We start from the raw sequence: 15847 nt of genomic DNA on the forward strand, positions 1-15847 counted from the left end.
AGGACTTGTCGTTGGTGACCGAGTCCCAAGGAAATGGGCAGGAAACGGCACCAATCTGCCCAAGACAGCCCCGTGTTCTCAGCTCTGCGTCCTCTGCGCTGCCACACAGCTCTCGCTGCAGACTTTGCTGGATTTCAGATTTTGTAAGTAAATCCGCAGCGGGAGAGTCTTTTCCACAACTTAATTAAGTAAGTCTGGGCTCAGGGTCCAGCAGCGAGAGATTTTAAATGTGCAGTTCCGAGTTTTTCCTCTCTAAATGTGTCTATGACTGTAGCAAAGAGCAGCGTCCTGCCCGAGCCAGCAGGTTTGGGAAGCGAGATAAAAAGCTGCAGTAACGGCAGAGCTTCTTACCGAAGAGCTCTTGCTGCAAGAGGCGAGTTTCTTAAGTTCCTGCATGTAACCAACCTGGCCCTTATATTTTCTGTATCGGGGATTTATAGGCTGTAGCAAAGCTTCTCCTGCGGCTCACTGATCTCAGTGGGATCGGTTTGGTAGGACTGAACACGGTATGGTTGGTGAGGAGGAGATGTTGACCCTGCAGAGGTTAAATTCAGCGAGCACCTTACTGTGTGACTTTTCTATGATGTTAAAAAAAATAAGATGTTAAGGTTGAACCGAAATAGGCTGTATTTGAAGCAAGCATGTAAACTGTGGGTGCATCAGGCATCGCAGGAGGGGCACCGGGAAGGCAGTGGGTGCATCAGGCACCGCAGAAGGGGCACCGGGAAGGCGGTGGGTGCCTGGATGGCCATGGGAACAGCAGCAGCCGGGCACCACAGAGCACCCCACAGCAATGTGATGAGTGGCAGTGCCCGGACCCGGTGTAAGGCCAAGGCCACGGGGATCTCAGTGCACGGGAGGTGCTTTCTCAGCCCAGCTGTGCCACGGGCCCGGCCGAGGGGCTCTGCACGCCCAACCCAGGTTGTGGAGGACAGCTCAGGGAGCCTTTTTCTGGCTCAAGCTGGTGAATCCCGGGTCTGTCCAGAAGTGCAGGATCCCCAGGGTGGTCCCGGGTGCAGGATCCCCAGGGGTGTCCCGGGTGCAGGAGCCGCAGGGGGGTCCCGGGTGCAGGAGCCCCGGGCTGGTTCAAGAGATCGAGTGCCCGGGCTGGCTCTAAGCATTTGAACCCCGGCAGCTCCCGGGTGCCCGCACCCCGCGTTGCCCCACGCGTGCTCCCCGGATCCCCGCTGTGTGGACCCGTTCCGGCCCCGGGGGGCGATGCCGCCGGCGGGCGCGGTTCGCCCCGGCCCGGCCCGGGGGGGGGCGGTGGCGGCGGCGCCATTGGCCGCGGCGGCGGGGCGGTGCCGCCCGTAGACAACGCGCCGTAGGCCGGGCCGGGCCGGGCCGCTCCGCTCCTCTCCTCCCGCCCGGTTCCGGTGCGGCGGCGGCGCAGGTGGAGCCGAGCCGGCAGCCGAGCCCCGCGCCCGCCGCCCAGCGCGGCCCGGCCCGGCCGGGGGCCGCCCCCCCCGCTCCACCGCCGCCTCCTGAGCCCGCGGACGCTCCGGCCTCGCCTTTGTCCCCGCCTGGCCCCGCCGCCGGCCTCGGCCCGGCCCCTGCCCGAGGTAGGCACCGGAGCGGCGGCGGGGACCTTCCCACCGCGGGCTGGGGCGGGCGCGGGGCTGTCACCCCCGGGGTGGGTCAGAGGCCTCCCCCGGGCCGAACCCACCATCCCCGGGAGGGGTTCGAGGCCTCCCCCGGGCCGGATCCCCCATCCCCGGGGGGTTCAGGGCCTTCCCCTGGCCGAACTCCTCATCCCCACGCCGGAGGGGCCTCCCCTGGGCCAGGCCTGGCCCCATTGCCCCCCACACTCCCAGAGGGGAGATGCCTCCCCCTGGGGCAGCCCTGGCCGAGCCCCCTGAAGGCCTCTGCTCGCCCCCCTCCCCAGGCCTTGCACCCCCGGCTCCTCAAAGCCCCCTAGGGCTGGCGGGCTCCTGTGAAGGGGTGCCCTGAAGCGGGGCCCTGCGTTGCATGGGGGGCGATGAGCCCCCTCCGCAGCAGGGAGGCGGCTGGTCTGGATCAGGAGGGTCTCACTCCCCGGGGGTGCTGGAGCCCTGTGGTGCCCGCCTTGGGGTGCACAGCCTTCAGCCAGGGCTGGGCTGGGGGGGGGGGTGGTGGACCCCTCATTGATGGAGAGATGGGACGAGGCACCATGCGATGGCCTGGCACGCAGGTGGCCCCGGCCATGGTGGAGAGTCTGGGCTGGTGCCTGGGGAAGCATCAGGTGATGGTGGCTTGGGGAGCAGCTGATCCACCCCAGGAGGAGACAAGGAGATGGTGTCCCATGTGAATGTGTGCTGTAAGCCTGGACGAGCTGCCAGAGCCAAGGGAGAGACTTCAGGCTCATGAGTCCCCAACTCATTGGGTCGAACGAGGTCCGCAGACCAGCGGCTGCCTTCAAGAGCGGGTGTTTAGATATAGTAAACCTGAGCCTGTTGTTTGCTGGAGAGTTTTTGTTCCAGTCCTGTCTCCTTTCCCTTCTGAAGGCCAGCTGGCGCTTGCAGGAAGCGAGGCTTTAAGGGCAAAGGAGCGACGGCACTAACAGCTCTGCTGGGTTGTGTCCTCCTTGGGTGTATTTACTGAAATGGCATCTCTCTTTCTCTCTGAATACTTTGTTGAGAAAGGATGTGAGCAGCTGCCCTGGGAAAAGGGCTGTCGATACGCCGAGTAGCCCGGATCTGTCTGGAGACTGAGCATATGAGCCAATGCAGCCCACAGATCTGCGAGTCATCCAAGATTTACCCTTTGCTGGCAATCCCTGGGCTCCCAAAAAGCAGATCTTCCCACACCTTTTTCCATGGTAAAGGTATTATCCGGGGTTTGGGCACGTTACGAGGCTCTGCTGAGTAATGGGATGTCAGGAGGTTCCTGCAGAGGCGGTGGTGAGATGTGTGCGGGGCTGGACTTGGCTCAGTGGCGGGTGTGCAGGAGAGACGAGGTGTCACTTGTGGGAGAGGAAGGGAAGCAAATGGCCCGAGGATTTGGACTGTGCAGTAGTTTTTGCCCGACTGGATGATCTGTAAGTGGTTTCTGCCCTGTGTTTGTTCTAGCAGACGGTCAAAGTAGCACGCTCGGGGAGGATGGGGAGGGTGGGCCCCGCTCTCTGAGGGTCCGGATGCGATACCTCTGACCAGATGTTTGCAGAGCATTCGCAGCCTGGAAATCACAGCCTTTCTCAGGAGATCTCCAGCGTTTCCTGGTTTACAGCGAGGATCGGAGGATTTCAGCACTTCCTACTCGGCTGCCCGATGCGAGCAGGAAGTGGGAGCATGAAAATGGCAGCAAAAGTGCTTGCAGCGAGGCTGGGAGCTCAGCAGGCGTAAGCGCGTGGGATGGTAATGAGGTTAGACCTGTCCTGAACAGGGTCCTAAACCTTTTGGACGTGTCATTTGGGAACGGGCAAGTCACAATGTTGGGGCTGGTCTTTGCAGGCACATACCTTGTCCTGGGACAGCAGGAAGACAGAGGTGCTGCGCGAGCGCGTGTGGATGTGTCTTTTCCTGCAGTTTATTAAACGGCTTCGTTGAATCCTACTGGGGCTCAGCTGGGAACGTCCCCAGGGTGGGGTGAGGTTTGTGCTGGGTGCTGTCCGGTGCAGCTCTGATCTGGTCGAGGTGTTTCAATGTGACACAGTGTTATACCTGGAGTAGCAAAGTGATAAAACTTTGTGTCCTCATGAGATTGTGGGTCTGGATTTGTGTTGTGCCTCTGGCAGAGATGGGGAATCCAAGCCTGTGGTGCATGTCACGGCTCTGGCCCTGGTTGCTGTGCTCACGCTTCACTGGGCTGTGGATTGGAGTAAAGACCCAGGTTATATCTGGTGTTGGGAACAGAGGCGGGTTGCTTGAAGTCTTTTGAGGCAGGTGGCTCTAGGGGTGTGGGTGGCCACACCGATGGCTTTGGGATACATGGCGTAAGCCAAACAGTTCTCCTGCCGTGGGGCACTGGGATAGGAACAGCTCTTGGGAAGCTGAAAGCCAGTGCTGCAAAACTCGAACAGTTTAGAAACTGTTGAAGGAAAAATGAGGTTTGAAAATGTCAGTAGTAAGGAGACGTTGTGTATTTAGTCTGTGGCTCAGATTTTCAGGCTTTTTCCTGTTCAAATAGTGGGACGCAATGGGATACGTGCTTTTTAAGAGCGTCTGGGAGATCCTGCAATCATGTATTTAACAGCTGGGACCTCGGGGAGGGGAAAAAACCACACTCATGTGGTGGCAATGCTCCGAAACAAGGCAGCTCCTTCTGCCCCGTTGCCTGCCTCTCGCAGGGGAAGTGTGCGAGTCTCCTCTGCCGTCCCGGGTTCAAACAGCAAGACCTTAGTTTTTCTGATCTGATTTATTACCTTTTGATCTCCATCCAGCTACGGAGGGACAGCACAGCACAGGGTGGGTAGGTGAGTCAGTCCTGCGAGCTGCTGAGTCCTTCCCCATGTCTGTGTCTCATTACCTCGCTATGCTCCCCGAAGGCAGGAATGCATCCTTCCCCGGTTCAGGCTTTGCCGGCTCCCTCTGAGCAGCTTCTTTGCTGACTTTTGTGTCGTTGGTAAAATGGGGGAGATGACAGACGGCCAGAGAAGCGTGTCCTGGTCTTGCAGAGTTTGAACAGTCTGGTTGCAGCTGGGTGGGCTTGTGTCGGGCTTGAGCAGCCCTGTGTGACGGAGGCTGTGAGAGCCCCGCGCGGTTCAGCTCCCGGCTGGCACGGCTGGGCTCTCGTCTGCTGCTCTGACTGCGAGACTGCCCTAAAAATACTGCAGAAACCCCGGCTGCTTGCAGCCTGGCAGCCTCGCTGAACGGCTGGGATGTTTTCCTGCCTTTGTTGGTGCCTTGATGTATGTGGTTTGCTTCTGGCCACCCCGCTCCCACCTCTTCGGACATATACGTCTGCGGAATTGCTGTCCCTCGAAGAGTGGGGCTGGCTCTGAAGTGTCTTAGGGACAATTTTGTCACTGAAAGAAGGTCTGAGTTGGTACGTTTGATGTATGATGTGATGGTGTCGTGAAGCTTTCATGGGGATGTACAGCGTTCAGGAGGTGTGCGGGGGCTGGGGGGTGCGCTGTGAGTTGCTGATGCTGTTAACGTTTAGCAGAAAAACTTGGGTCTTGTTAAACCGAGCCGAGGAAGTTTAGGAGAGCAGTGCTGCCCTGCAGAATGTATGCGAAGGATTTGTTTTCTTTCTCTGCCTTGGAGAGCTCCGTCTTCCCTTGAAACTGTCTTCCAGATATAGCAGCAGTTGCTAACACTGAATGAATGCGTGCTGAATTTAGGCGGCTCTGAGGCCGCTGTGCGTCGTGCAGGATTCCATCGTTTGGGTTTGAGTTTAGCCAGAGCAAGCGAAGCTGGTATGCTTGGGTGGCATTGTCCCAGTTGTCAAACTATAAATAGCAAGCGGAGCCCAAGCGCTTGTTGAACTGACTTTGGAAATTTCCCAGACTCACCTTGGGGGAGGAATCCATGCCAAGGCACATCAGCCCTTGGCAGAGCAGGGCTGAAGGTGGTGAATGCTCAACATGATGCAGAAGTACCCGTAAGCGAGTCGATGAGGTGGCAGAGTTGGTGTGAGTGCCGTATATGTGTCACTGTGGTCCCTGTTGGGCAATGTCTGAGGATGCTGAGGAAAGAGCCTTGAGTCAGTGCTGTGCTGGCACCCAGAGAGGTCTTCAGCAGGGAGGGAATGTCCTCCGTGAGGATCTCCACGGAGGTGCTGACCCCAAGGAGGGGATGGAGCGAGATAGCGGCTATCTGTTATGCTTCAACACCTTAGCACATCCATCACGTGTATCTCTCTGTCTTCCTTCATCCTAAAAGTTTAGTCCATCCACGTTCAAGGCTAAGTGTGGTGGCTGGTGCTCTCTGTTGTCAGTGCAAGAATTATGAAGGTGTCTCTAAGGATGGAGTCTTCCTCGGTGGCTGGCTGGCTTGCCTTTTGCACTTCAGCACAATAACAAACCCCACGCTCGCTCCCAGGCGGATACGTTGGGCTTCATCCCGTGAGGTGTTGGTATCCAGGAGCAGGAACGCGTGCCAGCAGGAGAATTAGCTCTTCCACGGGGCTGCATTGCACAGTTGGATCAAAATACTGCTCACATCAGTGCAAAACAAACACTGCTGCTGGTCTGGCATGTGGTCACGCTCGCCCCGCAGCCTCTCTGCGCCGCAGTAAATGACGGTGTGTGCTTCAGGGGGCTGGAGGCTCTGTGCCGGGATGGTGGGTGCTAACGGTAGGGGACAGGAGGAAGGAGATACAGTAGTTGGGGGAAGAGCTGGAAACTGAGAGTATCTCGTGCTAGCTTCCACAAGAGACTCATTTCTTTTGATGGAGGAATTTTTTACACGTGCAGGGTGTCCCCATGCCTGGAGCATCCTCCCAGCGTTTACCTGGCGAGTGGGAGTCGCCGCGGGCCTTGCATGGCTCCCAGCTTTTGGCACTGTTACCCCATTGCCCTTCTGGGCTGTTTGTGCATCATGGTGTGTCACTTAGGATCAAAAAAGCTCGACTGGTTTACTGTAGCTATCCTAAAGCAATACCTCAAAACCGAGACCCAAACGTTTGCTTATTTTAGAAATGACTCAATTGATGTTATAAGGCATGAAATAAGCAGGTAGGGCTGCCCGGTGCGTTTGGGCTTCTTGACAAGATTGCTCTCGCCTGTACTGATTCACTGGGTCATGTTAGGTGATCCTGGGCTCTTTGTCCATCTGCTCACCCACCTCCTACTTTGCCTCTTTTATTCCCTCTCTCCACCTTCCCTTTTACTTGAGTACCCCCAGTTCTACCTCAGCTCCCTCTCTGCCTTCTTGGCCAGGACTGTGGTAGGCATTTACAGAAATAAAATAGGAAGGTGTCCTGATCCCGTTTGTGTTCAAGGATATCAGCCTATCACTTGGGTCATCTGCTTCTCCAAAAGCCAGCAGCGCATCCAAGGAGCATCTGGAGCATCCTGTGGTCCTGCAAGTGTCTTGGAGTTCAGCTCCACGGAGGGTGGAAGCCAGGCACCGGGGAGGAGTGGACTCCCTAATGCTGCAGGAAGGAGTTGGGACATGGTGCTGGGAGCGGTTCTCCGGGGGGTGTTCTTGAGATTTCACGGAAGGAGAATCTCTTACGCAAGGGAGGGGAAAACAGTGTCGGTGCTGAGGCTGGTTTTTCAAAAGCCGCCGTTGCGTAAGAGCGAAGCCTTGGGCAGCACAGCAAATGGGGAGAACGTCACTTCCTAGCAATCGCTCCAGACAAAGCGAGGATTGCTCTCTGAATTTCCTCCTTTATGCATATCCTAAACTTCAAGGCTTATGTAAATCCTCCAGGTTTGCTCATGGCTCGATGCACTTATGTTGCAGAGGATGCGTTTCCATACGTAGCCTGGGGGTGCAACTACCAAGTGAAAATAGTCTCTTCTGTTCCTGCTGTAGACGCTTTTCTTCATCTAGTTGCCTTTAGCAACACTTAAGAGGCTGGTGAAAGCACCTGCTTTCCAGTAGTATCTTCTAGTGGCTGTAGGGTGGGAGTATTCACAGCAGAGAGGCTGTCTTGGAGGGGGGAATGTGCCCCTGCTCCCTCCCTCCCCTTGACAGCCCAGAGCAGAGGAGAAGCACCGTCTCCCACTTCTCTTGCCTTGCTCAGACACAGGTTTTGCCATGTCCTTTCTGCCATCCGTGGGCTGACCCATGGTCCTCTGGCCTCACTGTCCTTGTCCCAGGGCTGAGGCAGGGACTGGCACAGGGCTCCTTGCTGTCCTAGGGATGTTGAGGATGGAGGGTTGACTATTTCTGCAGACACTCCAGACCACCTGGATGCAGGAGCTTCTGCTTCTCTTGGGGATCATCTCCTGGCTTCTGCTGAGCTCAGGATCATGCCTGCCTCCTTCTTTTCCTTCTTCCAAGACTGCACCAACACCTCGCTGTGGCAGTAGAAGGGTCCCCAAGTGAGGGTGTGGAGGTGCTGGTGGGCAGACTTGCGGTATGGTCCGTTTGCCTTGAAAATTGCTCCCACAGAGACCGAGCCTGAGAGCGGACGCGGTTCTCCATGGCTCAGGGATGCACTGAAGCCTGATGAAACTACCAGGCACTCGTCATCTGCCTGTGCTCTGCCCTCCTTCGTGGCCTCGCTGCTCCCCTCTGCGCTGGGGCCGAGACAGGCTGGATCCTCCTCGCCCTTGTTGGTAGCACTTCTGTCTCCGCAGCACAGTTGCAGAACGGAGCTGCCACCAGCCGGAGGTGGTGATGTCCCAGAAGAAGGGTTCCCCACGCAGGGGGACAGTCCCTGCCCCAGGGCCAGGGCGGTTGGGTTTTGTCTGGGTCCCTGCAGCCACGTGGCTGTCACCTGCTGGCACGGGGCGGGCAGAGAGGACAGCAGCGCTGGCTCACGCCACTGTAATAATTGAACTGCAGCGTTAAGCAGATCTGCGGCTTGTGATCTTTATTCAGAGCTCTCGGCCTCTTTGAAACCGTGGTTTAATACAGGCGGTTGGGCAGAGGCCTTAATAAGCAGTTGCTGTCTGGATGACGACTGGAATTGGAGGTGCCGCGTTCCCTCGGATGCCCTGTGTAAGTTTTGGAGGATGTTTTTATAACAGACTAAGCTGGTGGGTTTGGGGAATTCAATTATTTAGCACTGTGGACTCTGTCAGTCCCTGCTTCTGACTTACTCCTGTCCAAGAGACAGTAGAAAATATTATATTTAGGGTTTGAGTAAGCTGGCGTAGTATACTGGCATCACGAGTGTTTAAATACACATGCTGACGAGGTGGATGCTCTGTGAACTCTGCTGCAGGGACCAGTTTCAGTGAGTTTTGATTTCCAGAAACCGAAGCTTGTATGTTTGTTTTCCCAGTATCTAAGGGTTGAAATTAAATACGCTCTGAGTATTGCCATTTAAATTGCCTTACATTAATCTTAATGTTGGTTGCTAACCGAGACCAGATCTTTCCTAAACACATCTGGTGACTGGGCACGATCGCAACCCTTTCTTCTAAGGGTGTGCTACGCTGAAGAGCTGCGAAGGTCTGCTTGAGGTTAGAAAGCAAGACAAGGTTTGGGGTTTGTGTGTGCTCTGTCTGGTCACTTTGGTCGTGTCGGCTCCCGTTGAGGCTCGGCTTGGCTGTGGGCGCTTGGCCGCAGCAGGATCCCTGGCAGCCCGGCTCCGCGAAGGTGCCTGGGCAGGCTGGACCTGTGGCAACACGCTCTGCTCGATGTGGGCTGCGCGGCGGTGGTGTGGGCAGCGCGGGAGGCGGTTTGCTGGGGTTTTGCTGGATCCCAGGTGGAGAGAAGTGATGGCCACACTGGGCTGCTGCCCCTTGGGGTCTGACTGTGCAGTTCTTGGTGGGCTCAGCCGGTCCTGGGGATGCTCAGGGCACCGCGGGGCTGGTGCTGCGCCAGGGGACAACCCGCTTGGTGTCACGCTGCTGCCAACACAGACGCTGAAGCTTGGGTTTTGAGGAATGCGCTGGCAAAGCGGCGTGGGGATGGTCTTGGGGATTCGTCACAGCGTTTGCTTTGCCTCAAAAGCACACGCGGTGGCTCTACCTTCTGTTACCCAAAGCCTTCTCGGTGAGGTGAGAGTTGTTGTGCAGAGTTTCCTCTTTATATCCTCTTATGTCACGCTGCCCCGCCGGCTGAGCGCGCTCAAAATAGCTGCCAATCCCAGTAGGTTTCACTTCAAGGTCTCTATTCTTAGCTTGCTGGTTAGCTGAGCAAGCCGCGTTACTCAGTAGTCATGAGTTCAAGGACCGTAGGGTAAAGACGAGCAAACTTATGCCATGCCGGAGTTTTGTTTGCGTTTCATGGCAGCTTTGAAGGCACGGCTTGGGCAGAGCCCTACCCAGCAGCCTCCGACGTGCGCGCTCAGAAAGAGCCCCGTGTATGTGAGCATGAAATAAGGGTTGCCAGAGCTGGTGCGTACTCCGGAGGAGGCAGACGGCTCAGACGGGATGACTCAGTACACGAGAGTCTGTTAAGTGGCCTGTTGCATCCGACCCATCGACGAGCAGCCTTATCAGGTGCGTCTGACTGCTGCACTGGAGACCAGATACACGCGTGGCAGGAGTGAAGCAGAAGTGAATGTGGGATGCGGAGCGGTGGCTTCCCGGGAGCGGAACTAGCTGGATGTTCTCAAGAGATCTTCAGCCTCGGTGCAACAATCTGCCACGCTGGTGATGTTCAGCCCGTCCTGTAAGTGCTTTTCCCATCCTGGGGGGGATTTTTTCCTTCCATGCATGGCTGTGAGTCCTGACTAGTCGGGTGGTCTGGCTAAAGCTGTACACGGGAGCATCCTGCTGTGCGATACGTGGAGAATGGCTCACACGTGGGCTCGAACTGAAGCTCTGATCTGCATCTGATGGACGCAGCCATCGCTGGGGCAGGTTAAGGGCTTTGAGGTTTTGGTTGCCCTTGAGCAGGGTCCCAGCTCGGTGCCTACGTGGGAGCTTTCTGCAGCCTCGTAGCCACAGGAGGGGAGCAGGCAGCATCAGTCCCAGTTGTACCAGCAAGCACAGGACAGGCTCATCTGTTACCTGCTCGGCCGTTTCTGGCCGTTCCGTTGGGAACTCACCATTTACCTGCCAGCTCTTGCTCAGATCTGATGAAGGTGCTGCCGAGATGGCTGCAGAGGGACCCCTCGCTAGTCCTGCAGCAGCACTTAGCTATTTTTGAGAGTGTGTTTTGGAAGAGATCTTGTTTTCCAGACTTCATTTAAATTCCTTTAACTTTTTCAAACTGTTGTTGAAGCTGTCTGATGCCAGCTCTGCTGGGCTTAGGTGGTTTTCCACCCAGGAGTGGATCAGGCGCAGCGTGCTGGGGTTAGGGCACGGGCAGGAGCAGCATCCTGCACCCCAGGGATTTATGGCACAGGAGAAATGAGCCCATCCTGAGGGCAAAAGGTGCTGGCCATGGCTTTGTGTGCTGTGAGGAGGCTGAGGCTCTACGTGGGGTTGCTGGGGAGTGAGCGTTGTGTACTGAGCTCGCATCCTGCCTACGCTGCGGGTAACAGTCACGTGCAGATGAGGCCTTTGTCCTGGGCCTGACTGCTTTTTTTAAAATTTATTTTTAGGTGCTCTCTGGCTTCCTCTTCCTCCTGCGCTGCGCTGCACTCCCTCTTTCTAACTCCCTCTTCTAGGATTGCTTTTTGAACAACCAGTTCCTCCTTAAACCCGTTTTTGCAGGCCTTTGAGCTTGGGAGCTGGCCCAGTTTAGCATTAGCAGCTGCTGGCTCCTTCTGGGTAAGCAAGAACAAATAAAGGTTTACACTGAATGAATCATTTGAGCCTTATCTGTCATTCCGATTCGGGACAGCTGTACAACTGCTGCGTGGAGGCTGCCCGGAGGGCACAGAGGCTCCTCGGCGAAGAACTTCTCCTGACAGTGGCCGGAGCTTAATGGGTTTGTGCTGCTGATCCGTGCACTGCCTCAGTGAACTCTTCTGTGTGCCTCTTTGAGCTTTATCCCACGCTTGGTTACGAAGCACAACTCTGGACTAACTCCCTTTCCTTGAAGACCTGCTCCACGCTGGCTTTGCTGGAGGCTCCTGTGGAAATTCAGCCTTCGGGATGCTTTGAGTGGTTTGGTCACCACGTGAAAATGCAGACGCTGGCTGCAGAGCGTCGTGGTGGGACCCACATCGTGGTGGGACCCACATCGTGGTGGGACCCATGTAGTGGATAAGCTTTGAAGGCAGATGGTGCGTGGTTGGTGGGGAGCGAGCTGTTGGCATCCCCTCGGGCTCCCCACTTAAGCAAAGGGCCACGCTGGAGTGTCAACACGGCAGGAACCGTGGTGTGGCTTTGCTGGTTTAAGAGGCAGGATTTGTAGATAAGTAGCGTTAGTTGGTTTAATAACAGAAATGTGGGAGAAGGGCGGGGAGCAGCAGATAAGCCTTGGGCTCGTGCCTGAGAAGTTCTAATCTGACACTGAGGTGGGGAGTTGCACCAGAGCTAATATTTTGCTGAGATGAGCAGGACAGTTTTTTTTTCTCCCCTTCCCTCCTCCTCCTGCTGTCCTGTCTTCTGGCACTCTAGATTAGACTTGGTTTATCCTCTTTCTACGCGGAGAAGCACCCTGTCTAACCGTAATGAAGGTCTCGCCAACAGATCTGGCGTTGTTTAGTGGTTTGGAGGAAGTGCTGGCGTGGGGCAAGCCTTGCCCACCCTCCTGCAGCCCAGTTCTTCTCCCAGCTCACGTCCTCCGGTTGTCACAGCTCATCAGAAGAAGCAGCAAGCTCACACATGTGACACAGTGGTGGCAAACTCCTTGTAGCTTCTTGCAATTTCCCTTTTTTTTAAAAAAATTCTTCAGAGAATATGTGCTGCAGAGCCTGCCCATCTCTCCGCACACGCCGCAGGGAGGTTGGGCTCTGTGGCTGGATAAACCCTTTGCCTGTCGTGATGCTGGGAGCCACCGTGCTCTTGCAAACCGGAGGCGTTGGTGGAGCTGCCTCCGTGCGTTCGTAACCTGCCTTCCCAGTTTGCCTCATCCCACGCTCAAGGCCCTGTGTTGAGACCAAGAGAGGGACATGGTGGCTTCGGTCCTGTAAGGCGTTGAGGACAGGTTTGAGAGACAGAAGACCATCCTTTCCAGCAGCCCAGGCCCTGGAAGGTGAAGGTGGCTCTGCCTTTTGCACAGTAGCAGGGGCAAGCCTTGCTGTTGACTCAATAAGAAGAATTAGGGCATTAAAGCACACCCTGTCTCCTGAGCGCAAGGGCTCTTGGCACTTTGACTCCTCTCTAGAAGGGCTGCAGGCTGGCCCGCTTCAGAGCTGGGCTTGTAGCTCCTGCGGAGTGTACTGAGGTGTATGGCGGTTCGTGGGTTGTCAGCAAGGTCTTCTCCTGCCTTGGTGGTGACTTCCGTAGGGCTCCCTGGAGCTGAGCTTGCTCTGCAGCGGTGATGGCCAAGGCTCTTTGAATGCTTGGAAGGTGATTTCAGCACTAAGGTAAGGTCCTGGGTGAGGAACCAAACAGGTGCTTGTAACAGTGGCGGCAGAATAAGGTTGTGTCGTGCCAGAAGCTGTTTCCCTCGTTCCACGTGAGCTCTTTCCTGCAAACCCCGATGGATAAGCTACATCCCTTTCTTCTCTGGGCTTGGAGGCACCCAGCCGAGCCTGGGACCTGGCCTGCAAGCTGCAGTAGGGTGGGGAGATGCAGGGCTGCATATTTTGCGTTGAGGAGAATAACCCAAAGACCCTTTCCACCTTAAAGACAGAACTGTGAAGGAGGTCTGCGGGATGCTGAGATGGGACAGCCACGCTGTGCATGGTGAGCTTGGCTGTTATCTGTGTCTTCCTCTGGTGTGGAGGTGGCACATCAAGCTCGGTCATTGGCAGGATGCTCTTCCATGCTTCAGTTTCCAGCACAGTAGTGAGGCTATGGATGGCCAGACCCAGGGACTCGGTGGGAGAGGGGTGTTGAAAGTGGGGTAGGGAGGCAAACCTCGCTGTTGTGAACACAAAGACTGGTTCCCAAGACATGGGAGGTCTTGCTCTGAGCCCGAAGAGCTGTGGTGTGGAGGAGCAAAGCACAAAGGTGGCACCGAGGTGCCGGAGAAGGGAAAGCTGGGAGGGGGGGGACACAGAAGTGCCGACCCCTCAACCAACGCAGTTTTCTTTTTAAAACTGAATTTTTCAGCCTTTCTGAAAGCTTCCGATGCGTTAAGCTGGCTCTGTAACCCTCCCGTCAGGCCCAGGCTGGGGCAGCTGGGGGCCAAGCCCATGGATCCTTCACAGGGAGGATTTCTGAGGGACACCCCCAGCTCACCGCCACGAGCCTCTATCGATTACCAGTTAACTTCTGGTCTCCTTGCCCGTGTCAGGCAGACTCCGAGTGCCCCAGTGCAAACAGGGCTGGTACAACCCTCACAAAGCTGGGGCTGGAACCTGCTTTTCTAGTATGACAGACCAGGGCTCAGCCACTCTGCCTCTTTAAAGCGAGTGTACTCAAGAGAGGGTTTGGCTTTTCTGCCTATAACTAATTTTTTAGCCATTAGGTAGACGGGGCGAAAGTCCCTGCTGCGTGTGTCCAGGCAGCTCGTTGCGGAGCTCTTGGAGGTGGTTTGTGTTGTGACGCCTCGTCTTGTGCGGTGGGTCCATCCCCACCGAGCACTGGATGCGACGGGCGTCCACGGATGCTGAATCCCCCCTTCCTCGTCGGCTGGATGCTCCATAAAGGGAACAGGAATAATTCACCTGGATTAAATCACAAGTATTCTCTCTCCTTCCATCTTCAAGGCTCTGCCATCGTAAACAGCTGCTTACTGGAGTAGGTGAGTGGAGGCAGCGCAGTCCTGCCAAGCCCTCGTGTCCACAAATGACTAAATCCTGCCTGAAAAGTCAAAGTATGAAAACATTATTTTTTGGTTTTGGCTGAGCCTCGTGGCTCGCTGGGATCGAGCCATCTTGGCCGCCCGGCGGGATAGCAGAGCCGCTCCTCTGGATGCTGGCTGGGGCTCTGCCCACCTTGCAGCTGGCGGAGGAGGGTGGAGGGAGGCTGGTGCGGACGTGTCGGGGGGCGTGGGGTGCGGGGGGGTGCCTGGGGGCTCGGACCAGCCCTACAGCCGGGGGAGCTGCTAGCAGCACTCTTGCAAAAATCCTTGTGCCCGTTGGCAAAGTGTGTTGGTGGGCGGGCGGTGCTGCGGCTGCGAGCCCTCGCAGCTCATAAATAACCGTGGGGGCTGAAGAGCCGGGCCGGTGTCTCGTAGAGGAGCTGTCGTGCCAGCCCCTGTGCAAACGCAGCACCTGGCCTGCTTTTTTTTAGCTTTTACGATGGCTTTTCTCTCGTGTGTGCGTCCACGGCGGGGGCCTGCGTGCAGCTGGGGTTCCTGCGTGCGGCCCCCGCTTGCTCGCTGCTCCGACACCCCGTGTTGGGACGTGGCTGGTCTGTGTTGGGACATGCTTGCAGGCAGCCCTGCCTGCCTGGGACTGGGTCAGGAGCCTCGTTGAACCCTGCGGTGGGTCTGTCATCCTGTCACAGCTTGGCTGATCGACTGCTATCGGTCCCTGGGGAATAGGGGGATGTGAGATGAGAGACGCTGATGGTTAATAGGGCGCTAACCCTGTTTAGGTCTGCGACAGGAGAGCTCTGAGCAGCTCCGTGCTGCTCTTTGTGCATTTTGATGTCTGTTTAATATACACTGGAGTAGGAGCTTAAGAGGGTGGAGAGCAGTCTGGTGGTAGCCCCGTCGAACTGGGCGTCCTGGCGTGCTCCTGGGAGCCCGAGACATGCAGCGTGTCTCGCCTCTGCGGCACAGGCTGCTGCGAGAGCAGGTGCCTGCAAACTCAGAGGTGCTGCGTGTTGCATTGCTGACAGAAGGACAGATTCCTTCTCCGAACAGTGCAGCAGCTCGTGGCCTGCTTGGTCCGATCGCATCTGTGCTGCGTTTGGAGCGCAAGCAGTGGTGACCCAGGCAATGCGTAAGCCACTGTGCATCCCTGTCCCGACTTGCTTGTGCTTCCAGCTCCCCAGGCTTTCCCAAGTGTTATCCCTCTTCTCTTCCACCCAGAACAGCCCTTGCAGAGCTGGGTTTCCCAGCTGGCCAGCAGAGATAACGTAAAATGGGTGTCTGCTCTCCTCCTCTGTAAGCTCCAGACCTTAGAGATGGTGCGTGGGGCCAGTTGCTTCTGCAAGCGAGACTTGGTACCTACAGGAGCCTGCATTCCTCCTGTCTGTCTGGGGCTGGAGGGTCAGAGCTGAGTGGGTTTGGGAGCTGAGGAGCCTGTGGTGTGGGAGGTGAGGAGTCATGATAGGGAGAGGAGGGTAGGGGTGGTAGGGAGGTGGCAGTGGCAAGGGGATGTCCAGCCCAGGGAAGAGGTAGGTGATGTGTTGTTTGCTCTAACACAACTGACTTGCTCGTAGCATCATCTGATGTGACTCATAACT

The 15847-nt window shown here is 56.5% G+C and overlaps 1 protein-coding gene across 6 annotated transcripts in view; it reads left to right on the plus strand.

Annotated features, from left to right (window-relative positions):
• Positions 1–15847, plus strand: part of HDAC7 (histone deacetylase 7) — a 79966-nt gene that overhangs the window by 24467 nt on the left and 39652 nt on the right. The window contains exon 1 of one of the 6 annotated variants that reach the window (XM_068409778.1): positions 1490–1562. The exons of 4 other annotated variants lie outside the window; for them this stretch is intronic. Coding sequence is in view for 1 of the 2 variants with exons in the window: in XM_068409775.1 (XP_068265876.1) it covers positions 10142–10157 (16 nt within the window). In the remaining variant the exon portion in view is untranslated. Of the gene's footprint in view, positions 1–1489; positions 1563–9688; positions 10158–15847 lie in introns of those variants that run through there. One more of the 6 variants, XM_068409775.1, reaches the window with a different exon arrangement.

Source organism: Nyctibius grandis, chromosome 11 (genome assembly GCF_013368605.1).
Source record: "Nyctibius grandis isolate bNycGra1 chromosome 11, bNycGra1.pri, whole genome shotgun sequence".
NCBI classification, from domain to species: domain Eukaryota; kingdom Metazoa; phylum Chordata; class Aves; order Nyctibiiformes; family Nyctibiidae; genus Nyctibius; species Nyctibius grandis.